The sequence below is a fragment of the Chrysemys picta genome, chromosome 4 (genome assembly GCF_011386835.1).
Source record: "Chrysemys picta bellii isolate R12L10 chromosome 4, ASM1138683v2, whole genome shotgun sequence".
Classification (NCBI taxonomy): Eukaryota; Metazoa; Chordata; order Testudines; family Emydidae; genus Chrysemys; species Chrysemys picta.
In genome coordinates this window covers 54,908,839-54,934,464 of record NC_088794.1, presented here as the reverse complement: position 1 = coordinate 54,934,464, position 25,626 = coordinate 54,908,839, and the positions used below count along the sequence as shown (strand labels likewise).

Sequence of the window (25,626 nt, the reverse complement as noted above, 5' to 3'; positions counted from 1 at the left end):
AGGAGGGCTGCCCCGTGCAGAGATGGCCACCTCAGGGCTCTTCTGGGTCCAATGGGCCCGAAGCCACCTGCTTCCCACAGGAAAGAAGCCCATTCCCAGCGTTCCACAGTTACGAAATTCCAGGGAGGCAACTCTATGGCATGACCCTCAGGTCAGTCAGGGGGCCGTGGCTGGGGCTCCTGAGGAGAGATGTTCCAAGTCCCCGGGCTGGGGTCTCTCCGGGGCCTGAGGAGCAGATGCAACACTGCACAGATGTGAAATACGTTCAGCTGCAGTCCTGCACTGAAAGCGGGGACACACACACACACACACACACACACACACACACACACACACACACACACATATCCAGGAAGTTCCAGCCCACCCAGCGGCAGGGCAAGCGACTGCTCCAACGCTGAGTGCACTGTTCAAAGTCGGATGAACGTGAGAGCAGCAGCAGAGCCCTTCCGGGTGAGTCAAAGCTTCCAGCAGTAACAGGGCGAGACCACTGGCCGGTGGTGACAGAATACCACCAAGGGGCTGGCACTGGGGTGGCTTTAAGCAGCCAGGCACCTTTGCACTCCGATTTCTGGCCTCGGTGGGGACAGTGCAAAGTCACAGCTGAGCAGCAATAGCTGCAGCGGGGGTGGGGGGGGGATTGGTCTGCAACCCCACTGGAAAGTCAGGGGAGAGCTGGCGGCCCAGGCCCCCTCTGTTTGTCTGGGACTTGGTGGGTGAGGGGAGATTGTCCCCTGGCTTTTGTCTGAAGTGAGCCTCGCTAGGTGGGAGGGGGAAGCCGCCTCGTATTTGTGTTTGGCCTTTAAGGGGCAGAGTTTTTAAGCGCACTCAGCTCCCATGTAGGCACCAAACACCACTTGTCCAAGGAGCACTGTGGCGGGAACTCGCTGGACAATTTGGCCCCAGTTGTGGTGCTGAGCCACCTTGAAAGTCCATCCTTGGGGGGGCGGGGGGATGGGTGGACAGGCATTGCCCCCCTTGCCCAGTGCTCTGAGCAGCCTGTCACAGGCACCCCCCAGAGGGAGGGGATAACAGCTCAGGTCTACGCTATGACCTGCTGCTGGCCTAGCTGCATCGGGTACAGGGTATCGAGGGGCGACTCCACCTGGCCGAAGCCCTAGTATAAACACAGTTATACCAGTCTATCCCTAGTATACACACACAGCATATCTCTAGTATACTGGGGGGACTGGAATAAGCTATCCCCTACGTGCGGTTTGCTGGTATAAGCTGTGTCCACACGAGGCAGGCTTTGCCCCTGGAGTGTACCAGCAAAGTGCTCCTCTGGTGGGGCTCCCTCTGAAGGCAAGGGAGCAGGGCAGCCATCCCAGGCTGGTTTCCAGCGAGTGTCACCATCACACCCACATCAGCATTTTCAAGTCCCTGGGGGCCATCAGGGGAGGCTGGCCCCAGCTGCGCTCCTAGGAAGTCTGCTATCTTGGCTGACGCACCAGGGACTGAAGGCTATGTACACACTGCCACTTACTGTGGTATAACCATCGCTCAGGGGGGTGAATAACCCCTCTCCTCCCGAGCAACGCAAGTTACAGTGACCTAAGTGCCGGGGTAGCCAGTGCTATGTCGGCAGGAGAGCTACTGCCGCTCGTGGGGCTGGAGTAATGAAGTTGACGGGCGAGCTCTCTCCCGTCCACTTAGAGCAGGGGTTCTCAAACTGGGGGGCGGGATCCCTCAGGGACTGCGCCGTTATTATATGGGGGGGTCACGAGCTGTCAGCCTCCACCCCAAACCCCGCTTTGCCTCCCCATTTATAATGGTGTAAAATATATCAAAAAGTGTTTTTAATGTATAAGGAGGGTCGCACTCAGAGGCTTGCTATGAGAAAGGTGTCACCAGTAAAAAAGTTTGAGGGCGACTGGCTTAGAGCCTGCATGAGCAGCTGCATCGCTGTAAGCTCCGCAGTGGACCGGAACTAAAGAATCAAGCCTGCCTTGGCAGGGGGCTGTAGCACCCCCGTCCTCTGTGGATCAGCACCAAGGGGCACCCCCATAACACACTCACCAGTGGGTTACCCTGCGTCCTGCTGGCGGCTGCCAGCCTAGGGCCAGATCCTGCCGGGGCAGTTACACACACAGCCTTGGCTTCCCCACAGCCAAGCCTCACCCTGGGTCCCTCTCCTCCAGTCCAAACAGGGAGCTGTCCCTCTGCTGAGCAGGCCCTGGCCTATGCTGGAGTGGGGATGGGACAGCCCAGACACAGCTGCCTTGCACACAAAGCCCTCTCTCCCCCAGGACTAACCCGGTGCATGGATCTGTGCACAGCAGCTGCACTCAGATTCTCCGCCAATGTGAGCCGTGAGCCCAGGCTCGGGGTGGGGCTTGTGCAGAATGAAAGCAGAGGCACTGGAGAGCGAAAGGGCGAACTAGGGAAGTAGCACGGGAGCTCCGGCGTTCGGTGGCTTCCTTCCCTGGGGGAGCCGGCTCAGCCAGACGAAGTAAGTCCTTTCCCTCCAGCCGTCCTCCCGGGGGGCTTTCACATGGACACTAGCCAGAAGCCACATGCGGCCAGGCTGTGAAAATCATCACCAAGGGAACGGGTGCTGAGAACCGGAGTGGCCGAAGCACTAGAGAAGGGAGTGGTTCTGCTCCTGCCCCCGTGAGGCCCCCTGACCTGCTGCCGGGCACAGCCAGGGCTAACCCACTGGGGGCCCTAAGCAGGAACACTTTGCCCCCTCCCCAATATTAAACCAGGCAAGTTCTTATAATAAAAAGCGAATACGGGGGCCCTGGAGCTGCTTAGGGCAGGTCTGCGATATTGCTTAAGTCGATCTAACTTACCTCGTTCAGGGATGTGAAAAGCCCCCCCAGCAATGCAAGGTTCACGCTGGAGTAATTACGCCGACGGGAGATGCGCTGCAACTGCGCTGATGTAGCGTGGGAGCGTCTTAGTCGGCTCATGCCTAGCGCCAGGGCTGCCCAGAGGATTCAGGGGGCCTGGGGCAAAGCAATTTCGGGGGCCCTTCCATAAAAAAAGTTGCAATACTATATTCTCATGGGGGCCCCTGTGGGGCCCGGGGCAAATTGCCCCACTTGCCGCCCCCCCCCCGGGCGGCCCTGCCTAGCGTCGGCTCTGCTGCTGTACCTCTGACGTGTTTTCCCCACTGAGCCATTTGTGGTTAGAACATGGTGCAGCCAAACCCTGGGTTTGCTAGGCGAGGTTCAGGCAGCAGCAGAGAGATGCTGACTGCGTAACAGTTGCATACCCCTAGCACCCATCATCCCCTTCCGCGGTGACGCCCATGGGCAATCTCCCCCCTCGGCCTGCCAGGATCCCCCCTGCTCCCCAAACGGCCCCGCTCCTCTGCACGCCAACACGTGGAGGAGATGCAGGAGCCAGGCCTAGCGGCACACTCAGCCCTGAGGGAGCTCCACAGCACAGACCAGGCAGCCCCGTCTGATCTTTAACGACCTCTTTCAGTGGGGCCAGAGGGGGACAACAGCCAGCCCTGTGCACCTGCACCCTCTCCCCTAGCTTGGTGCCTGGGCTTGGGAGAGGTTGATGCTGCGTCCTCCCGCGGCTTGATGGCTGTCTCAGACCCTGATCTGAACTGCAGTCAACCCTTGGTTATAAGAGAGTCACTACCAGCCATTTACAATCTACTCAGCGTGGAGGAAGGGGATTGGTCAGGTGCCCCCCTGCCAATCATTCTCCCGGTCCCTTGTTGTGCTGGTACATGCCTATTTTCCTGTGTCTTTCAAGGTGTTTTTCTTTCCCCTGTTGCTGTGAAAGAGCCCCCCACACACACACAACAGGGCTGGGGGACAGACTAGGACAACAAGCGGGGGGAAACTGAGGCAGACTTGACCCACAGGATTGCCAAAAAACCTTTTGGGCAGAGCACTCATTGTGTCAGAGGCGTTATTGGTGACACCGGGGTACATGGTGACCCTTTAAATTAGCTGAGCCCACACGGCCTTCCCATTTTGGGAGTGAACACCCCAACCTTTGCTCGCCCCTGCCTCCCATGGAGAGAGCACCTGCCTAATCCCGCTGCCTCATGCTCCTCCCCATCCCCTCTCGTTAATCATAGTGTGATTCCCTCTCCTGCACCGCTGTCTCTGTTAGGCCGGAAGCTCTTCAGGGCAGGAAGCATCTGTACTCTGTGCCTTGCCGAACTCCCACGCTTTCATCACGAGTCCCATGTCATGCCAGGCCCCTTGGGAGGGGGTCAGCAGCAGGAATTGAACTTGTGGCCTCCAGCTCTAAACCGAGGAGCTGCTGCTAAGAATCCAGCTGTACACGCTCCATCACTTCTAGAGAAGGCTGCGGGTTACACGTGCAATATTTGGCCGTGTTCTTGAAGCCTCAGCCCGTGAGGTCATGACACGATGAGAGTGTGACAGGGCCGGCGCAACCCATCAGGCGACCTAGGTGGTCGTCTAGGGCGCTATAATTTGGGGGGCAGCGACCGTGGCGGTATTTCAGCGGCAGGACCTTCCACCGCCTCTGTGGGGGGGCGGCATTTCGGGGCAGGACCTTCCGCCGCCTAGGGCGGCAGAAAAGCTGGCAGCGCTCCAGCCAGGGTGGGACTCTCCACTCTAGCGCCTCCTGCCAGCTGTTGTGGGAATTAGCTTTTCTCGCCAGGGTGCCCCCCTTCTGGTGGTGCCTCACCACCATCACTTCTGCTCTGGGACCCACATCACTTCCAGGACTGCAACATCCTCTTCAGTGACCCAGCCCTCTGGCTGTGCCATACTCTGTGCTGCCCCCTTCTGGGGGAATGTCACAGTCCCTTAGTCCAGCCACTTCCTCTGTGTTGACTCGGGGAGTGCGGGAAGAAGAATCCAGGCTCACCCATTACTCTGGGCCCCAGCCCAGGGACCCCAGATGGCTGCTGCTTGCAGCATCCCCTTTGACTCCAGTAGACTTCCCTGGGCCACTTCCCCGTGGCCTCTTTGCCCTTACCTCAGGGCCTCAGCCTGCAAATCCCTGCAGTCCACCAGGAGCTGCCTTTAGCTTCCCCGGTCTTTGCCTGCAGCATAGGTGCTTTCTACTTTCAGCCTGCAAGGCAACCAATCCTCTTCAGGCTCCTGGGAGTGACTAAAGCTGCCTTGTCTTCTGCAGCCCTTCTTATATGGGCCAGCCCGGCCTGATTGGCTACTCCTCGCAACCCTTCTCTGATTGGCCACCTCTTGCGAAGCCTCCCAAGGGCTCTATTAACCCCTTAGAGCCCAGTGTGGGCCAAGCGCCCCATCACAGAGACTCTCAGCTTCTCCTTTCAAAGAAAAGTAAGTTTCTAGCCCTCCCAGTTGTGTTGAAAGGCCCCAAAAGGCGACCCCTAAACCCGAAAGCACCTAAAACGTATCAGGCTGGATCTAAAAATCCTGTGATTTTTTTTTTAAGCCAAGCTCGCAATTTTTCTGGGGACGTGGCTCGTAGTTTTGAAGGCTTGGGGCTAACACCGTACTAATAACGGGAGCCAGGGGCTGCCTTCTCTTCTGGTGTGCACACACGGCTTGTGGCTGTGGCCTGCTCCCTGCTCGCCTCTTGTTGCACTAGCCTTGCTAGCTGCAGTATTATTCCACTACCGAACTCTCCGGTTCTCCTGAGAGGTGGAGCAGGCAGCATCTGATGGATGGATGGGGAAGCCTGTGACAGAGAGGTTAGGTACTCGCCCAAGGCCCACCAACAGGAAGTCGATACCAATGCTGAGGTTAGGCTGTGGCCGTTCCTGTGCTTACCCCACTAACGTAACTCTCAGGCTCTATTCATTTCTAACATCTCATCAAGATGAAGGAAAGCAGAAGCTGCCCAGTTTGCAGGGAAACGGTCCCCATCTGGCCTGGTCCTTTTCAAAGGCAGCAAGGAAGTGGGAGGGAGCAGAGTCTGTGGGGTTTCCTCCTGCTCTCTATTGGGGTGGCAGCCACAGCCAGCTCTAGGTACATTAGTGGCTGGAAGCCCTGGCAAATAGCCACTTGCAATTCCCACCCAAGCCCTGCTGCCCCAGACATCCTCCTGCTCACCTGCTTCCCCACCCCCTCTGCAGCGGGGCTCACTCCTGGTCCTGGAATTCAAGGCCCCAAGCAGCCCCACTCCTGCCTTTCTCTAGCTCCCCACTTCTCTCCACCCATCTGGCATGATTGCCCCAGGCTTGTCCCAGCTCTGCCCTCAACACCTTCCATGCAACCCCGGCACCAGCACCTCCTCCATGACCTGCTCTCAGATGCATTCTGCCTCTCAAAGGCCCTTTTCCTGTAAGCCCTTCTCTTCTGCTGCCCCCTGCCAACAGACAGGAAATGATCCATCATCTGACTGTCTCCAAGGTAACCTTCCTTTTCCATCCTTTGGTATTTTCTCACAGCCCATCCCCCGTCTTTTCTCCATGCATTGCCTATTAAAAGTGTAAGTTCCTTGTACCAGGGTCCTTGTCTCCAGCCTGTCTGTTGAGTGCCTGGGACTCCACAGATGCTCTCTAAACAATAACCGTCCCCGAGGCCTTTGTTTATTACAGACCATCCAGCTACTACCTAGCACAACCCTGCGCAAGGGAGCGGCTCCCATGGTTGGCCCACTCCCTTGTCCTCCCCCACCCCCCGCTGATTGCTGGTGGATCAGGTCTCTTCATCAGACAGGTCGGGATTAAGACCCACATTCTCACAGGTATTTATGTGCCCAACTCCTATTGCTTTCAAGGGGATTTAGGTGCCTAAATACCTTTGAGAATGTGAGCCTAACGCACCAGCATCGGTCTCCACTGCGACGGGAGAGGTGGACACAAATCTTGCTTCCAGTTACTCTCTTTTATCTCTGGTGTCCCCTCCCCACGCAGCCTCACCAGCTCAGGAATCAGTTCCTGACAGCCAGTTTGCTGGGCGTGTGCCCAGCGCTGTGCGAGCAGCACAGCAGATCCGTGAAAACATACGCAGCCATCTAAAAATGGGGAAAAAACCCAACACTAATGCAACATTCTGGCTGCCCAGTGAGCATCCCAGTAAGCTAAGAAGGTTATTTCAGCCATTCCACGCACCCAGGAAAATTTATTGTTTTAGGGGACACACAGGATTTGACAGCATGTTAACTGTGTAAGGAAAACATCTTAGTACAATGTTGGTGAAAAAAAATGTATGTTTGAAAATTTTCAGAGTTAAAGTCCCCCAAACAACCTTAACTCTGCCCCTGCCCAGCACCAATGACCCTGTGGCTAAATTCTCCAGACCCCATTATACCCTCATCCCATATCTGTTTTTCCTGCATTTCCAACGTGAGCTATGTGGCCCCACCCTGGCATCCCATGCACTACATAGAAACACGAGGCACATGTGGGTATTTAGCAATTCTTCCGTCCACTAAGTACAAAAAAAAGGGTTGGATTCATCTGCAGCTGTATCTACAGCTACAGTGCTGCCTAAGGGTGTTCAGACCGGTGCATTGTAGGAAAATCCGTGCAGCTATCCCCATAATGCCTCAGCAGGGAACAGGGGCCCAGATCCACAAAGGGACGTAGGCGTTGCAACTGGGGTTTAGGTGCCTAAATCCTGTGGTAGCTCTGCGCCAGAGTGCCTGGAAGATATGCATTCAGAGCAGCATCGGCAGCACCTGGGACAATGCATGCTGAGATGTCTCTGTGCTGCACAGCGTAGGCACAGACTTCCCTCAGTTCATCCCCCACTTTATGAGCCTGCTATTTTCCATACATAGACCAAGTCCTGATCCGTCCCAACCCCATGTGCTTATTGCAATCAAGATTAATCGATGCCACAGAGGGAACCGTTGTGATCAGCTAGGATACGCCTATGCCACGATAAAACACCTGCGTCGCAGCCATGGCTGGCTTGGGGCTCACGCGGGTTGGGCTCTGGAGCTAAAAATTCCAGTGTAAACATACGGGCTTGGGCTGGAGCCCAGGCCCTGAAACCCCTCGAGAGGGGGAGGGTCTCAGACCCCGGGCTCCTGCCTGAGCATTAACGTCTACGCTTTTAGACTATTTTTAGTCCCACAACCTGAGCCTGGTGAGCCCAAGTCAATTAACAGGGGTTCTGTGCTGCAGGTTTTTGGTTGCAGTGTAGTCATACTGATCTGACCTCTGGTCTACCACAGGCCAGGGAACTTCCCCAGAATCGTTCATAGAGCAGAGCTTTTAGAAAATACATCCAACCTCGATTTAAAAATGGTCAGTGATGGAGAATCCACCGTGGCCCTTGTTCCAATGGTTAAGGCTCTCACTGTTAAAAATTCACACCTTATTTCCATTCTGAACTTGTCTAGCTTCATCATCCAGCCATTGGGTGGGGTTAGACCTTCCTCTGCTAGACGGACGAGCCCCTGGTTAAATATTTGGGCCCCAAGAAACCCCAGAGCTGATGGAAGAGATGACCAGGGTCTTGCTCAAGTTCCCAGCACTCCTCTGCGTCTCAGAACTCCTCCCTGGACCCCTCACAGTCCTTTGTGAAGAACATGTCCAGGCTGTCAAACAAAACCACCCCCACCCCAGACAGGTGGAAGTGTCACTCAGCCAGCCAGGAAGTCAAGGTGTCTACCCACACTAGGGAACAAAGGCTCTCTACTGTGTGTGGTGGCAGCATGTCGGACAAGATTCATGGTGACGTGTGCTGTGAATATGGGGCGCTTGTCTAATGGGGCCCCTTTCCCTGCTGGTTTTGGCCAGGGGGTGGTATTCTGTTGCCTGTGGCCTCTGCGCTGGAGGAAGTCCCCACAGGCTCTGGCGACACCCTGTAACGTTTGTTTGATCTGATAAACAGCTCGGTACGCCTGGCGCTAGCCATGTCACCTATCCACTCCCCAGGTGCTGAGTACTGTTATTAGGCAGAGGGCCCAGCAGACACAGGATTCTCTTCGAGATCCAGGTCCTAAAACCAGGCCTCCCTAAGAGTTTTTGTGTAACCAGGTGGGCCAGTCCTGGCTGTCCTCGGTGCGGTAGGCTATCCCAGAGTGCATTGCCCTGCGTGCTGCCGGTGCTGCTCTGAGTGCAGGGCTGCCAGGCGCTCTGTCCCCTGCTGAGGCACTATGGGATAGCTGCCTGCATTTCCCCACAGTGCATCAATCTGAACACAGCCAGGCAGTATTTTAGGTGCAGGGGCACAGATTTAACCGACGCAGGGTTGGGTTGTGGAAAAGTGTCGGGCTTCTGTCGCCAGGCCGGCTGAGAGAGCTGTGGCCTGGTTACAAAAGCATAGCGTGACGGAATTCTTGTCTACACGGGGAAGCGGACTGGCCTAGCCATAGTGGGCGAATTATTCTGGGCGGGTCAATTTCCCTGTGTCGTCAAGCCCTTGTAGTGCACAAGTGCCGTATGCACAAAGACTCAGTTGTGGAGCTAATGACCCAGCAATGCTCGTTAGCTATTATGCTCATTAAAGCACCTTAAAGCACAGAAACACCAGCTCACCCGTAAGCTGCATCGACACGTCTGCAGAGGGAGTAACCCCTGGTTCTTGCCTTAGAGTTTTCAATCCATCCACAAAAACTGTTGTTATAGGGGAGTTAAGGACGCTTAGCAGCACTTTGTTCCCTTCCAGAACAGGCAAGTTGGCAGCCAAAGTCGCTCCGAGGATCAGAAGAAATACTTGGCTGCACAAGATAATGCACCAAGCCAGGCCATTATACGCTCACTGCCTGGCCTCAGCGCTATGTGCTGTGTCTCCCACCCTGCTCTCACTGCTGTGTCTGCAATAAGCACCAAGCCTGAATTTTAAAAACAGGACATTTCTGGGCAGCTGTATCTCAGGACCCCCTTGATCAAATGACCCCGGGATGGCCCCACCGAGCTGAACTAGCCTCGGATCTGGCATGCCAGCTTTCACTCTGCCTGTGAATTTCAGAGCACTTTGAAATGCTGCCTTTACAAAGAAACGCTGCTCCAGCCTGCGTCGTTAAGCCTGCTCCTGCTGGCATGCTGTAGCTATCGCAATCACGTACATCACTCGGACAACCAGCCGGAAAGGCTCCTAACTGCTGACCGATCAGGTTTTGAAGCTGCCTCTTGGTGGCCAACGCTAGCTGAGCTGAGGGGCAGCCCAGTGATAGAAGCTGCATGTGAGTACTCCCTCTAGTTTTCCCCTAGGTCTGGGCAAAAAAGCGTAGTCAGAACCAGCACATTTGAAAATGAGGTCATGGTGTGGGGATGGTATCTCAAGAACCCCTTTACCAAGTGCCCCAAATTTCCAATGCTAACTCTCATCTAGGCTCTCCACCGGCCTAGCAGTTTTCTGCCCAATGTGACTATGCGTGTGGATTTTAGTGTACTTAAAAAAATCGACTCTCAACAGAAGGCTCTGTGCAACCTTAATGATGGTGCTGCAAGAGCACCCCATAATAACATGACTGGTTCCCCCCTTTTACCAGAGTATGTTGAACTTTAAGTACCCCGTGACCCGGCTTCTCTTCACCATAGTCTCAATCAGTAAAGCCCAAGCTAAGGTGGCTTCTTTTGGGTCTGGATTCCAGAATTAGTCCGGAAATTACTTAGACCATTCAGTGTCCAAGGTGAGAAAAATTTATTTTTATTTTAAATCCCCAAGTTAATGACTAAGGCAACAATAAACTTCCATTGTGCTAAGGCAGGGTGACCAGACAGCAAGTGTGAAAAATCGGGACGGGGGTGAGGGGTAATAGGGGCTTATATAAGAAAAAGCCCCCAAATATTGGGACTGTCCCTATAAAATTGGGATATCTGATGACCCTATAAGTCAGCTAGATCAAGGTTACCACTGCACTGAGTGACGGCTGTCCCTTTTTCCCCTAGTATTCCACAGTGAGACTTTGCTAGACTACCAGACAAATCACTTGTGATTTATGCATGATTTACCCGTTGGAAGGGACTGAGGCACCTTACTCTTGGGTGCTGATGGAAGTTGTTTTCTTTGTTTTTAACTATTTTGGAAGCTTTAACAATGTGATATACAAATCCTTGCCGTGTAAATATCAGAAACAAAACAATCCTGACAGCAGTTAGTGTTTGGAAAGAGACATTATGTACGAATACAGTCAGCAGAGCTTTCGAGAGAAGATGTGAAAATTGTTCAAAGGTCCAAGCTAAGCACTGCGCCGTTAGGAAAAGGGGATGGGAAAGATGGACAGGTGACCAGCAGGGTGTGCGCTGCAGGTTTGCATATGTGATTTTATTGCTTGGCCACCTATAATGCAATACAGTATCAGCCGTGTGTCTGTGGGGCTGCATGGCGTTGTGCTGTTATTGGAGACATCGCATCGGTTATGTGAGTTTATACTACAGCAGGGATGATGAGTTCCTGCGGTCGCTCAGGTTTCACATACCCTGACTTTTCGGTGTATTGTGAGCCTGATTTCAAAGCCTGCTGAAGTTTTTCCATTGACCTTAATGGCTTTGGGTCAGGCCCTAAATTCCCTAGATTGCTTTTTTTGTACCTACATAAAACGAAAAGTCCCCGGGCGAAACCCTGTCGAGTGGCTTTCACTAGGTGCTGCTGCTACCTGTGGGGAATCCGTTCTCACTGAAAGACACCAGTGGGAAAGCTGCCATTGGGAGCCATTACTGGGCCAGAAATGGGAGTGTCTAAGCTGTGAATCTGCTCCACAGGCAAACCCAAATACCCAGAGGAACTGGTCCTTATGCACCCTGAAGCTCCTGCCTTCTCTTTGGGGCCTGAGACGTACTGTCTGGGTCCTGGAGGGTGTCTACAAGGTAATCAGAAGGGTGACAGCAGCAGAGGGGTGAGGGCAGACACAATCAGAGGGGTGACGGCAGCAGAGGGGTGACGGCAGCCACAATTAGAGGGGTGATGGCTGCAGAGGGGTGATGGCAGACACAATCAGAGGGATGACGGCTGCAGAGGGGTGATGGCAGACACAATCAGAGGGATGACGGCTGCAGAGGGGTGATGGCAGACACAATCAGAGGGGTTACGGCTGCAGAGGGGTGATGGCAGACACAATCAGAGGGGTTATGGCTGCAGAGGGGTGATGGCAGACACAATCAGAGGGGTGACGGCTGCAGAGGGGTGATGGCAGACACAATCAGAGGGGTTATGGCTGCAGAGGGGTGATGGCAGACACAATCAGAGGGGTGACGGCTGCAGAGGGGTGATGGCAGACACAATCAGAGGGGTGACAGCAGCAGAGGGTGATGGCAGACACAATCAGAGGGGTGACAGCAGACAGACCCAAGCTAGCTTTGCACTAGCTAGCTCAAATAACAATAGCAGTGAAGTTGCAGCAGCATGTGCTGTATCAATAACCATCCTGCCTGGGACCCTGGATGTGGACTTGATTGACTAGCCCATGCTGCCGCAGCTTCACTCCTGTTGGTACTCCTGCCAGAGAGAGCAAAGCTAGGTCGGGTCTGTCTGCACACTGGAAGAACTCTTGCTTGACTCCGAAAGAAGGATTGGAAGTTTTGATGGAAGGAATGGGAGCGCTGGGACTGGGAGAGCTTTCCTTGCATGTGTGTGTATTAAATAATAATAATCACTAACTCTTTCCTTCCGCAGATCCCAAAGCATTCCAGAAAGGGAGAGCAGTATTATTATCCGCATTTTACAGACGAGTAAACTGAGGCACAGAGCAGCAATGTGATTTGCCCAGGGTCACCCAGCGGCCCAATGGCAGAACTAGGAATAAAACTCAGGTCTCCCCAAGTCTCAGCCCAGAGCTCTGGCCACTAGGCCACACTGCTGACAGAAACAAACCAACGAACTTTAAACAGTCTGGGTAAAAATCCCTTCTGTTCCTGTCTCAGCAGACATCACTTCCTTGGTACCCGTGATGTCACAACCCCACCAGCTCCCTTGTCACCTAGAATGTCTTCCAGGGTGGACCAGGCCAGAATTCCTAATAGAAAAACCCTGTCTCACTCCATCGAGGTCATCCTCTCCAACTTTCCTGTGCCTCGGTTTCTCCCCTGCCCCCATAGAGGATAGTCCTGCTGGGAGGGTTCATTCCCTAATGCTCTAAGTGCTATGGACTATTACAGCCTGGCCCTGCAGCAAATACCAGCAGGCAGGGCTGAGAGCATAATGCAAGGAGCCTTTCCTGCCCAGACCTTTCAATAATATATGAACATTGTGTAACATCATCACACTCCCTTTTATCAGTCCGGAGAACTACAGCTGTGATGGAGGTAGAATCAGGGATCCTGGAGTGCAGGGAAGAGCCCCAGTTAGCCCCGCAGACCCCTTCGAAGCATCCCTGTGTGTCCCCTAGCTAGGCCTGGCCCTCTAGGAGAGCGTGGTTTTGCTGATGCAGGGAATTCCTTGTGGGGCGGGTGGAGAGGGCTCTACTCAGGCACTGCTGTCTGTATATCCACCCCTGGCCTGCCAGCCCTTTGTTTGTCACTAAACAAGAAGTTCAGGAGATGTTTGTAAAAAGATGCATGTTTGAGACACCTGACTTGTTAGCTGAACCTGAATTTCAGGTTCCCAGCCTCGTCTTTGTCCTGACTGTCTGCATGTTCCTGGCCCCCACTGGAAGGGAAGTTACTTGGCCAGAGAACGGAGAGCAAGGTAGGTGTGATACTCCTTTCTCTTGCATGCAGACGTCCAGGTGCAATGCCTAGGTTCCGTAACCAGAGGCTAGCCTGTGGATCAAGGGAGGCCAGGAATTGCAAACTGCCCTCCAGCTATGGAACTGGGCAGGCTTCTACCACATGAGTTATGATCTGCAACGCTGCCCCACAGTCCCTGCGTGGAGAGGAAACCAGGCCAGGGCAGAGGCAGCCTGTTGAGCCTGGCCCAGGATCTGTGATTAAGTGGACAAAGAGGCAGATGCAGCAACTGACTCCTGAATTTACTTAGTGCATTAGACTTTTTCCCACCACTGCGTCCTCTCTGTAAGAATGTAGTTTTCAGCACCTTGTCAGTGTGTGGTAACCGGCCGTCTGCGTTCTTGTGCAGGAGTGCGTGAGCAAAGGGGCGTTGAGAGCTGTGGTGTCACACCTTGGTCCACAGGAGCAGGATCCCTCCCCTGAATACGAGCAGTGGGTTGTTTCCTGTCTGAAAACAGGGCACCAGTCAACCGGAGATGTCATTGGTTGGTTTCCTCCGGCACGGCTCTCCAGGCAGGCTTAGCAGTATTGGCATCTTGTTAAGGGTCTCGATTTTTCTCCAATGACTAGCTGAACTTCAGGCCAATGTTTGTGAAATGGGGCAGCTATTGTGGGCACCTGCTTTGAGACCCCTTGACCTGATTTCCAGAGGTGTGGAGCACCCGCAGATCATGGACTAGTGGAGCAGTTACAGACGATGTAGGCAGGGGACGTGCTTGGGGTTCTCTTTCAGGTCATGCTGCGAGAACCTGATGGGGCTCTCTTGCACTTAAGTCTTGCGCTGGGGTGCGCCCCCGCATGGACATTCAAGCCCAACATTTTATGAGGCCCGGGTGTCCTTTTGCAGTTTTTTTGCAGTACGTCATCCTGCGAGCAACACAGGATTTCAATAACGTCACTATAGGTCCCACCGGCCTCCAGCTCCAGAGAGATCCCCTCTCATCGCAGGAGTCCTGGGCTGGAGGTAGGATTCCGATGACTGAGCCAACCGTGTCTTATAAACTTGCACCCCCAGATCAGCACAAAATAGTGGGATGAGGGGAGGGATAGCTCAGTGGTTTGAGCATTGGCCTGCTAAACCCAGGGTTGTGAGCTCAATCCTTGAGGAGGCCATTTAGGTATCTGGGGCAAAAATCTGTCTGGGGATTGGTCCTGCTTTGAGCAGGGGGTTAGACTAGATGACTTCCGGAGGTCTCTTCCAACCCTGGTATTCTATGATCAACACCCACCTCCCATGCATGTACACCAGTTTCCCTTCTCCCCTACCCACCCTATTGGATAGATCTGGAGAGCAGGATTAGTGGTAATTCTCTGCCCTTATTTTTCAGAACTGAACATTCACGTCAGCAGAGGCTGGCACAGGGAATCTTCTCCCTCTGAGAAGCCCCCAAAGAATTGCCCTTTGTCAAAATGGCAGCTCTCCCCCACTGCTCTCAACCGTATTGCCTCCAGGGCAGGCCGTGAATGGAGGACAATGGCAGACAGTGGCCGTTTTGCCAACGGGCAATTTTTAGTGAGTTTCTCTGAAGACATCCCATCTTGATTTAAGAAATTGTCAATGATGGGGAATCCACCTGGTAAATTGTTCCCATGGTTAATTGCTGTCATGGTTAACAATTTACGCCTTTTCTCCAGTCTGAAATCCTACATATTTCTTTTCAAAAGCTAGTCTTTGCACCGGATCGGGTCCAGATTCATCTCCCTGCCAATTTTTGCCTAGATAGACAATGGCTAAACTGAGATCAAAAAGGACCAAAAAAAAAAAAAAAAAAACAACAAAAACCTGATGCCAAATGCTAACTTTCTAAAGGCCCAATTTTAAATCCATTTTCACTCCTAAACTAATAGATTGATTTGTAAATTCTTGCAGAATTCGGCCTCCGCTTGGAGTGAGGGCTGTAATTTAGAGGGGATAGGCTGTGTTCTCTAGACATAATGAACAAGTTGAATCCTTGCTTTAAGAACACAATTCAGTCAGCTTTAACTATGGATCCATGACTGGCGCCTCCAGAACTCTTTAGATAGGTGTCATAGCATGCCTGGCCCCTTTAAGGGGAGATGGGCCCAGCCCACCTGTGACTAATCCTCACAGGCTGTGGGGCCAGGGCATCAGGTGATAGCTTGAAAAGCACCTGGTCTTTATAAAGGCCGGCAAGAGCTCAGTTGAGAGTGGCTGGGAGCCTGATGCTTGCAGGAATTGCTGTGGTCAGGGAAAGAACCCAGCTGTCAGGTGACTCCCCAGTACACAGGTTCGGGGTGAGAGCTGCAGGAAGTAGAAAGGTTCCTATGGGAGTCCCTGGCTCTGTGCACTGGGTGAGGGAAGAGCTTGTAGGAGCTGGTGCCGGGCAGAGGCAGTACCTTATTTGGGGATTTTGCCTAAGTTCCTGGTTAATCAATAAATGATGCCTTGAGGGACGGGCCTGAAACAGGCTCTGGTGTGGTATCCGTCCTTCCTGGGCTGGCGAGGTAGCCCACTGCAGGCAGAGGTGTGACTGTGGCATGGGTCGCGATACCGGAGCAAGCGAGCTAGCCCCAAGCTGTCGGGGCTTCACAGCTATTGCTTTCAAGCTAGCCAGACCCAAGCTAGCTGGGGGATGTCTATAGGAGCCGCAGTTGCCCCTCTGGCTGTGGGATAGCCATCCCTACAGAGGCTATCGAAAAGAAAGGGGGGGCTATTCCTGTACCAGGCACAGGGAGGAGTGCGCTTAAAATGAATAGAATGATGCTGCAGTGAGACCACTTGCCCACGTCTCATGCTGGTGGTACCCAAGGCCCGTGGAGGCAGTTTCCTTCATCCCATTGCACACGTCTCAGCCTCGGTAGCAGCCAGCAGGTATTAGAAAGGGCAGGGTGAAGGGCTGTAATGTGTTTCGAGGGCATCTGCATCATTGGCTGAACAATTCCGTAACATTTACAATCAGTGACTTAGCAAGTGTTGATTGCGGGCCCTGCCCATCCTCCCAAGGTAAAAGGGTCCTAGAGAGGACTAATAAACCCTCCTGCTACCCACTAGCACCTGACCGGGGTCAGGGCGAAACTTCTGTGGGCAGGTTTGTCCGTAATTGCTCATTAGGGGATTTCTTGCACCTTCCTCTGGAGCAGCTGGTGCCAGGAGCCTGGGCTGGCTGGATTCATGTGCTGAGCAGTTTGGGGTTCCTATTTACTGATGACCATCAAGTGCTGTGAGCAAGACCCTGCCATTCATATCCTTTAACACCTGAAGACTGGGTCTAGGGTCCAGTGCCTGGTGCGTCCACGTGCTCGTACCTGGGCTGGGATTCTAAGTGGTCGGAGAGGTGTTGCGACATGTCTGACATTGTGCAGCTGCCTCTCCTCGCCCCAAATCTGCCCTTGCTTTTCATGCCAGATTCCTGCTGCAGGTAACAGGCTGCGCCTGAGGGTGCTGCACAGCTGGGTGCTGGTAGCACAAGTCGCACCCCCGGCTCTCAAATGTCCAGGTATCACTTGAGAAGAGAGCCAAGGTACTACAACAGCCAAATCATCAAAGGCTTTACAGTGCAAAACAAATATTGTGTATTGCACCTAGGAAGCCAGGAGGTCAGAGCCACCCTAGGGTGTGCTCCTTTCACCTGTGTCGACAGGCATGTTCTGCAGTAGCTGATGTTTCCTCGTGAACTTCGGGTGCAGCCCCCTGGACTAGTAGCTTTATTTTTCTGGCAGGACCCATGAGCTGCTGTGCACCGTACAAATGGATCTGTGCCTGCAGATCTTCCAGCGCTCAGTGCAATGAGCGGATCTGGAGGTCGCACCGCCCCAGAGCTCTGCAGTGTACTGGGTTTTGTGGGACATCTCACAATTGGAATTGGGGGGTGGGGGGGGACAGCACCTCTCCCTTCAAATATGCTATAGACAGTGGGGGTGCACCCACCTGTCCTGAGTGCTGTTTATATGCTCAGGTGCTTTGCAGCCCTCCTCCCCCAGCCCTAGAAGGCAGCCAAGTATTAGCCTGTCCATTTGACAAATAAGTCAAAGGAGCTCATGTCGTGTGACATAACTTAGTATGGCAGATCCCAAGTTTATTCAGTCAGGGGCCGCTCCCTGGCTAGGAGTTCAGTCTGTTTGTGGCGGTTTCTTCCTGGCCCCTGCAGAGCCAGCAAACACCCTCAGCTCCCCGCCGGGCCCCTCACCCTTATGGGTGTCCTGTGCCAGACCCTTGTCACGGAAGCTGGTGAGAGCCGCTTGGGACCCTGGTTCTCCGCGCTGTGAGAGCAGAGGCGCTGGCTGGCTGCCCGGCAGCCCTCCCTGCCCTGCTCCCTGAGCAGGCCGCCTCTGCATGGCCAGGCGCTCCCCAGGCGAGGCGGGCAGCGCTGCTCCGAACGGTGCCCCTCATGCACTCTTGCCTCTCCCCCGAAGGAGCCCGGCCAAAACCGGCAACGCCCCCAGGCGCCAGCCCCTGCCCGCGGAGCCCGGCTGCCATGAGATGCTTCCCAAAGCGCTTGCTCGCCACTGCCCTGACGCTCCTGGCTCTGCTCCTGCTCCTCAGCCTCTGCCTGCAGCGCCCGGAGGACCCACTGGTGGTGAGTACCAGGCTGGGCTGGGCGGAGACTTCGCCTGTGCCTGCCCCCCTGCTCCCTAACTGCTGTGTTCCCCTCCCCTGCCCCAGGGCTGCCCCACATCCCCTCGCTCTGGGGTCTGTGCTCCCCTGGCCCTGCCCCAGGGGCCGAATGGCTTCCCCTCCTCTTGCTCTGGGGTCTGTGCTCCCCTGGCCCTGCCCCATGGGCTGAGTGGCTTCCCCTCCTCTTGCTCTGGGGTCTGTGCTCCCCTGGCTCTGCCCCAGGGCTGCCCCGCATCCCTTCTCTGTCCCTCCCCTTGCCCTGCCCCACATCCCCTCCCCTTGCTCTGGGGGTCTGTGTTCCCCTAGCCCTGCCCCAGGGCTGCCCCTCATCCCTTCTCTGTCCCTCCCCTTGCCCTGCCCCACATCCCCTCCCCTCGCTCTGGGGTCTGTGCTCCCCTGGCTCTGCCCCAGGGCTGCCGCACATACCCTCGCTCTGGGGTCTGTGTTCCCCTGGCCCTGCCCCAGGGGCTGAGTGGCTTCCCCTCCTCTTGCTCTGGGGTCTGTGCTCCCCTGGCTCTGCCCCATATCCCTTCCCCGTCCCTCCCCTTGCCCTGCCCCACATCCCCTCCCCTTGCTCTGGGGGTCTGTGTTCCCCTAGCCCTGCCCCAGGGCTGCCCCTCATCCCTTCTCTGTCCCTCCCCTTGCCCTGCCCCACATCCCCTCCCCTCGCTCTGGGGTCTGTGCTCCCCTGGCTCTGCCCCAGGGCTGCCGCACATACCCTCGCTCTGGGGTCTGTGTTCCCCTGGCCCTGCCCCAGGGGCTGAGTGGCTTCCCCTCCTCTTGCTCTGGGGTCTGTGCTCCCCTGGCTCTGCCCCATATCCCTTCCCCGTCCCTCCCCTTGCCCTGCCCCACATCCCCTCCCCTCGCTCTGGGGGTCTGTGTTCCCCTAGCCCTGCCCCAGGGCTGCCCCACATCCCCTCCCCTCCTCTCCCCTCCCCTCGCTCTGGGGTCTGTGCTCCCCTGGCCCTGCCCCTGGGCTGCCCCACATCCCCTCCCCGTCCTTCCCCTTGCCCTGCCCCATGGGCTTTCCCACATCTCCTTCCCTTGCTCTGGGGTCCATGCTCCCCTCTCCTAACCCCACCTCCCATCCCTGAATTGGGGGCTTCATGGCCTCTCCTCCCTTGCCCCACTCCAGTGGAGATGTCTGAGCAGGAGGAGGGCGTGACTGGCTGGGTGGAGAGTGGAGCAGCACTACTAGGGGATGCTGTTCTCCAGCTCTGGCCCTCCTGAGCAAAGGGGGCTCTGGACTGGAGCTGCCACCCCTGGCAGACGAGGTGTATTTGCCACAGGCCTGCCTTGGGGTGCGCTAACAGCAGCTAACGCTGGCTCTGCTCTGGCTCCCAGGAGGAGGTGAAGCGCTGGGTCCAGGAAATGGTGCTGCAGCAACTCCAACCCGATGGGAACCTGCGCAGCTTCCAGGAGCTGTGGAACGCTTCTGCCTCCAGGAACGTCTCCTATCGCTACCTTGCCGGCCACGCCCCCTCTAGGAAGAGTGAGTATCCCAGGACCAGCCTGCTTTAGCCTCCAGCATTCTCTGCCAGCAGCTGGATCTGGAGAGAGATGGTCTAGAGCTGTGGTTCTCAACCTTTTTGATACCACGGGGACTGACTTGCTGCCTTCCTAAACTGTGTCTAGGAGATCTCTGGGACTGGCAAGAAACACTGGGTTAGAGGCACCAGCCATAGCGGAGCAGCCTTTGGGAAGCCAGTTGATGGATTTCTGCAACTGCTGCTATGGCACCAATGCAGAATGGGGGATAACCAGCTTGGCAGCAGCACTGCTGAGAAGGATCTGGGAGCTGTGGTGGTTCATAACCTCAGCAGGAGTCAGCAATGCGATCCTGTTGCACAAAAAGCAAATGCAATTTTAGATTGCATTAACAGAGGCATACTCAGCGCTGGTTAGGCCTCAGCTGGAGGACAGTGTCCATTTTTGGTCACCAATGTCTAGAAAGGATGTGGAGAAACTGGAAAGGATCCAGAGGCGAGTGACAAAGATGACCAAAGGGAAGGAATGCAGCCATACGAGCAAAGGCTGAAGGAACTGGCTATGTTTAGTTTTGAAAAGAGATTAAGGGTGGGACATAACGGTCTTCAGATACTTGGAAGGCTGCCATAAAAAAGATGGAGAAAAGTTGTTCTCTCTTGCCACAGAGGGCAGGACAAGAGGCGATGGGGTCAAACTACAGCACAGCCACAGGCGCCAACTTTTTTTGGTGTTGGTGGGTGCTAGCGCCGCCACCCCTTCCCACCCTGGCCCCGCCCCGACTCCACCTCTGCCCCAAAGTCCCCGCCCGAACTCCGCCCCTTCCTGGCCCTATTGGATCCCTCCCCAAATCCCCGCCCTGGCCCCGTCTCCTCCCCCAAGCACGCTGCGTTCCCCCTCCTCCCCCCTCCCTCCCAGGCTTGCCATGTGAAATAGCTGTTTCGTGGTGCCAAGTGCTGGGAGGGAGGGGGGAGAAGGTGCGCTCAGGGGAGGAGGCGGAGCGGAGGTAAGCTGGAGCCGGGGGGGGGAGGGACAGGGCGAGGAACTGCCGGTGGGTGCAAGGCACCCACCAATTTTTCCCCATGGGTGCTCCAGCCCCAGAGCACCCACAGAGTCAGCACCTATGAGCACAGCAGATGTAGATTAAACCTCAGGAAAAACTTCCTAACGGTAAGAAGAGTAGGACGATGGGACAGACACCCTGGGAGCTTGTGGACATTCCTTCGCTGGAGGTTTCAGAAGGAGGCTGGAGCCGTCTGTCTGAGATGGGTTAGACACAACAAGTCCTGCATCGTGGCAGGGGGCTGGACGAGCTGACCTTGCGATCCCTTCTCCTAAGGACCCTCCGCCGAATGCACCGGCAGCCAAAGGAGCTGCCGCCGAAGTCCCGCCGCTGTCTTCAGCGGCAGCTCTTTTGAATTGGGCCCCGCAGTGCCTAAAGCCAGCCCTGCAAAGCAGGACCAACCCCAACTAAATCATCCCAGCCAGGGCTTTGTCAAGCCTGACCTTAAAAACCTCTACGGAAGGAGATTCCACCACCTCCTTAGGGAACCCATTCCAGTGCTTCACCACCCTCCTAGTGAAATAGTGTTTCCCAATATCCAACCTAGACCTCCCACACTGCAACTTGAGACCATTGCTCCTTGTTCTGTCATCTGGCACCACTGAGAACAGCCGAGCTCCATCCTCTTTGGATCCCCCTTCAGGTAGTTGAAGGCAGCTATCCATCTCAGGTGGGATGTAGCCAATCTGTCATAGGTAAGGCTGGGCACAACTCCCCGTAAAGGCCCAGCCATCCTCTGAGACCTTCAGTAGAGGGTGTCAGCCTGAGTTCAAACACAAGGACCTGCTATTGGCTTCTTGTGAAATCAGCCAGCCTCGCACCCTCACAGGTATTTAGGTGCCAAACTCTCCTGGATTTCAAAGGGAGTTAGGCCCCGAAATACTGTGAGGGTCTGGGCCTTATTGATGTGTCAGTGGTGCTCATGTCTGTCCTTTCATCCCTTCGTGTTTCAGAGTTCCTCACTGTGGGGCTGTCGTCTATCAAGCGGAAGCGAGGCAACTACCTCCTGGACACACTGAAGTCCATCTTTAAGCAGTCAACCCAGGAGGAGCTGGAGGAGATGGTGGTGGTGGTGCACCTGGCTGACCCGGACTCGGAGTGGAACACCCAGGTGGTGACGGACATTACCGCAAGATTCACTCCCCACCTCCTCCGGGGCCAGCTGCTGGTTATCCATGCCCCTCCGGAGTGCTACCCGCCCCTGGAAGGCCTGAAGAGGAACTACAATGATGCCGAGAATCGAGTGCAGTTCAGATCCAAGCAGAACGTGGACTATGCGTATCTCCTCAGCTTCGCTGCCAACCTTTCCTCCTACTACCTCATGATTGAGGACGACGTGCAGTGCTCCAAGTCCTTCTTCACTGCCATCAGGAAGGCAGTGGCATCCCGGGAAGGCTCCTACTGGGTCACTCTGGAGTTCTCCAAGCTGGGCTACATTGGCAAACTCTACCACTCCAGCGACCTGCCCCAGCTGTCCCAGTTCCTGCTGCTGTTCTACCAGGAAATGCCGTGTGACTGGCTGCTGGGGCACTTCCGCCTGCTGCTCACCCAGAAGGAGGTGATTCGCTTCAAGCCGTCCCTCTTCCAGCACATCGGCCTGTACTCCTCCTTCCAGGGGGCGGTCAACCGGCTGAAAGACAACGACTTCGAGGCAGATTCCTTGGACCTGCCTGACAACCCCCCAGCTGTGATGTTCACAGATATAGACACCTTTGAGAACTACCTGCCCAGCAAGGCCTACGGCACGATGCCGGAGTACTTCTGGGGGAAAGCCCCATCTGCCGGCAGCCACTTCACCATCGTGTTCCACCAGCCTGCCCATATCTCACGGCTCCAGATCCACACCGGCTCCGAGGAGCGCCACACCGACTATCTCCACTCAGGGGCCGTGGAGCTGGGCAGCCAGCGGCAGGGGAAAGGCAAGGGCTGCTCTACATACACCCACGTCGGAGTCTTTGAGAAGGGACACTTTGAACGGAGCGGCTTGGAGAACAGCACGGCTGCCGCCCCGGAGTGCGTGCGGATCCTAGTGACAGAGAGTCAGCGCGAATGGCTGATCATCCGCAGCATCAGCATCTGGACCAAACCAAACAGCTAAGGGGGGTGCAGGGGACAGAGGCATGGCTGGTGACCCACACACCAGGGAGCTGGCCTCCCTTCTCAGGGGCAAGCAAGCGGTTTGGGGGTGTCTGAGGGGCAATGGAGGGTGGTGGCACTGCCCCTCCCAGGCAATGGCACCCTGCAGGGGAGGCACAGTGAGGGCCTAGTGGGGAAGGAAGATGGGGCACTGAGGGTCAAGGCAGTGGCATAGCAGGATCCTGGTAGCATGGCAGGATGATGCATTAGGGCACGAAATGGGAGCTAATGCAGCACATTAATACTCTGGCCTTTCAGGGCGCCCTATGTCCTTGGTCACTAATTGCCGGTGGATAGGAGAGCCTGGCCCCACAGAGCTGACTGACTCCTCTGAACTACTTCCTCTGGGGGCTGTGCAGTCAGAACCAGGCCCAGGTAAGGCGTCCCGCTGGGCCAGACCCCAGGAGTGAGACCTGGAATGGTGCTTGCAGCAGACCGCTGGGGCTCTGGAGAGGTCAGGAGAGCCAGCAGTGCCCAGCTCGGGGCAGGTTCAGAGCATTGTCCACTGGGGAACTCTAGCCCAGACGTGGGCAAAACCAATCCCCCAGCGTGCGAGGCTGCTCCCAGGGCAGAGGCAGCCACGGGGGAAACCTTGCCTCAGGATCCTACTGCTCACAGTCGACCTGCTCTACCCCAACAGTTTAAACTGGCCGTCCAACCTCTCCAGCCTGACGGCTAAAATGCTGTACCCCGAATGCCAGGGGGCTACATTCCCGGTGGGAGGGGCAGGTTATTAATCACATTCATTACAGCAGTGCCTAGGAACCAACCAAAATCAGGGCCTGGTTGTGGTAGGTGCTGCACAAACACAGAGTGGCAGACAATCCCTGCCCTCAAGCGCTTACAATCTAACTAGACAAGACAGCCTGCTCGCCAGCCCCCTCCTCGCTCCTGACTTCTTCCGAAACCACATTGAGCCCCTAGAAGCAGGGCCTTGTGTGGCCCCTGGCACCACGGGGCCAAATACAGGGGCAAGAACTCCTCCGTTTTGTGGCAGTGTTCATCTAGTGTATCCACTGTTAGGCTCAAGCCTTTGACAATCGCAAGATTGGCTTAAAAGTCATGAGATTTTTACAAACATCATAAATATTTGGTTCTTTTCACTTGCCTTCTGGTGTCTGAGCTTTTAGAGTCACATTTGGGTCACGTTTTTAAACTTTTCTCCACCACCGAGAGGGTGAAAAGAACCCTTCATATTTGTTTGAAGTGCAAGCTGAGATTCTCTTGTATTCACCTGACTTCAGGCCTTCTGAGGAGTATCAAATATCATGACACAATAAAATCATGGGAATTGGCAACATTGGGTATCCCCAGGACACACCCATCATTGCCAGTCCTAAGCGCACACAGCTGGCTCTCTGGGCCTTGGCTTCTAGAGGCCAGCCTGCACTTCTGGCCCGCTCCTCCACTCCTTGCCTACAAGCTAAATAAGCCTGGCAACCCAAACCCCCAGCCAGCTCTCAGAGGGCATGTCTACACTGCAATGTAAGGCATGGGTTAGTGGGACTTGAGTCCGTGGACCCTGCGTTTGGGAGTGTCCATGCCCTAGGTTTACAATTTCAGGACACAGGCCCCAAAGCCGGGGCTCCAGCATACACACTGCAGTACTCAAACCGGAGTCAAACCACCTATCGCAGGCTTCCTAGTGCCCTCCCCAGCTGTGGCCACTCTAGCTCCTGGTTCAGTGTGGGAAAACGTGACTGTTTGCCCTGCACATGGCAGGAAGCTGTTACGGCCCATTGGGTTCCCAACGCATCCTGCCAAGCCGTCTTTTGGGTCTGCACGCTCCCGGCAACCAGAGCCAGCAACAGGGAGGAGTCCCCGTTTGAAGAGCTTCTCTTGCTTGTGCTTTCACTCCTCTTTCAGCAAACAGGTAGAGCATGCCTGAGACGTTGGTGGGCAGGGGCATGTGCAGGAATTTCAATTTGACCACTTTTGGAGGGGCAAGTTAAACACATACATATTATACACATTAAACCATATCAACACACGCACCTACATCATCTGCATAGAAATAAACAGTGGCACACTCACCATTTCGACGGAAATCCATGCACCGGGGAGCCATCTGGATAAAGGTATCCACAGCCTCTTCTGTGTTAACGCTGTTGGTTACGTCAGTCTCTACTGCAAGAATTAACAGTTGCTGAAGACGAGCTTCTGTCACGTGGCTGCAAAGTCTACTAAGTTTACACTTTTTAGCATTAAAACATTTTTCTGCAGTTGCAACTGTAACAGGTAATGTTGCCAAAAGCACCAATAAGTCAAGTCCATCAGGATACAAAAGTTCCAGGTCATGTTCTTTACAGACCTTCATGAGTTCCAGAAAAGATATTCCACTGTCTGGTCCCTGAGCATTTAAAATAGGTTCAATGTGGTGTACTAATAAATCATATTGCATTTCAGGAACTCTGCACTGAAATTCTTCGTTCAGCTTCACAAGTGCTTCTTTTCCTTTTGATGTATGAACATGTTGCCTGCCCAGAACTGGGCCCCGAGAAGGCAAACAGGGTTCGTTGCCCGGTGTGCTTGGCACCAATAAAGACACCGAGGGGAGAAAGCAAGCCAAGTTTATTTCAGAGCTCTGAAATGGCACTAGGAGACCAGCATGTCTCAAATCAAGTGCAACAAATACAAACAAATTTTCCCTTTTATATTCCAAGCAGTTTCTGTGTAAGCCTTTGTTCTGTTACTCCCTCTTACCCCTTCCATCCCTCCCTTCTGTAGCAGTTAGAAAAGTTCCCATTCGTCTGCTTATCATTTGGCCTTGCAAGGCCTGTTTACAGCAGCTGCCTGCTAGAAAAGCTGACCCTTACATTTCTGCTTCAACATGTAAGCAGTTAGCATAGAAGTAGGTGAGAGTTCACAAGA

At 54.8% G+C, this 25,626-nt stretch overlaps 1 protein-coding gene across 11 annotated transcripts; it reads left to right on the top strand.

Moving 5' to 3' along the window:
• The first annotated feature begins 334 nt into the window (after window positions 1–334).
• On the top strand, window positions 335–25,160 carry LOC135983032 (alpha-1,6-mannosyl-glycoprotein 4-beta-N-acetylglucosaminyltransferase-like). Of its 11 annotated transcripts, XM_065592311.1 has the most exons (6): window positions 2,467–10,011; window positions 11,534–11,638; window positions 12,444–14,459; window positions 17,870–18,033; window positions 19,416–19,563; window positions 21,573–25,160. In XM_065592311.1, the coding sequence occupies exons 3-6, from the start codon at window positions 14,294–14,296 to the stop codon at window positions 22,715–22,717; spliced, it is 1,623 nt and encodes a 540-aa protein (XP_065448383.1). In that variant the 5' UTR covers window positions 2,467–10,011; window positions 11,534–11,638; window positions 12,444–14,293; the 3' UTR covers window positions 22,718–25,160. The 11 variants fall into 11 exon arrangements, with proteins under 11 accessions (XP_065448388.1, XP_065448380.1, XP_065448385.1 ...); XM_065592308.1 differs by adding an exon at window positions 364–453 and having other exon boundaries at window positions 9,495–14,459; XM_065592313.1 differs by lacking the exons at window positions 2,467–10,011; window positions 11,534–11,638 and adding an exon at window positions 396–453.
• Window positions 25,161–25,626: the final 466 nt, after the last annotated feature.

Excerpts from the sequence above, each read along its gene's own strand:
- LOC135983032 (XM_065592308.1), top strand. The coding sequence starts at position 14,294 with ATGGACATTCAAGCCCAACATTTTATGAGGCCCGGGTGTCCTTTTGCA. Across the intron at positions 14,460-17,869 it reads GCAGGAGTCCTGGGCTGGAG|GAGCCCGGCCAAAACCGGCA; the intron begins GTAGGATTCCGA and ends TCTCCCCCGAAG. Across the intron at positions 18,034-19,415 it reads GCCCGGAGGACCCACTGGTG|GAGGAGGTGAAGCGCTGGGT; the intron begins GTGAGTACCAGG and ends TCTGGCTCCCAG.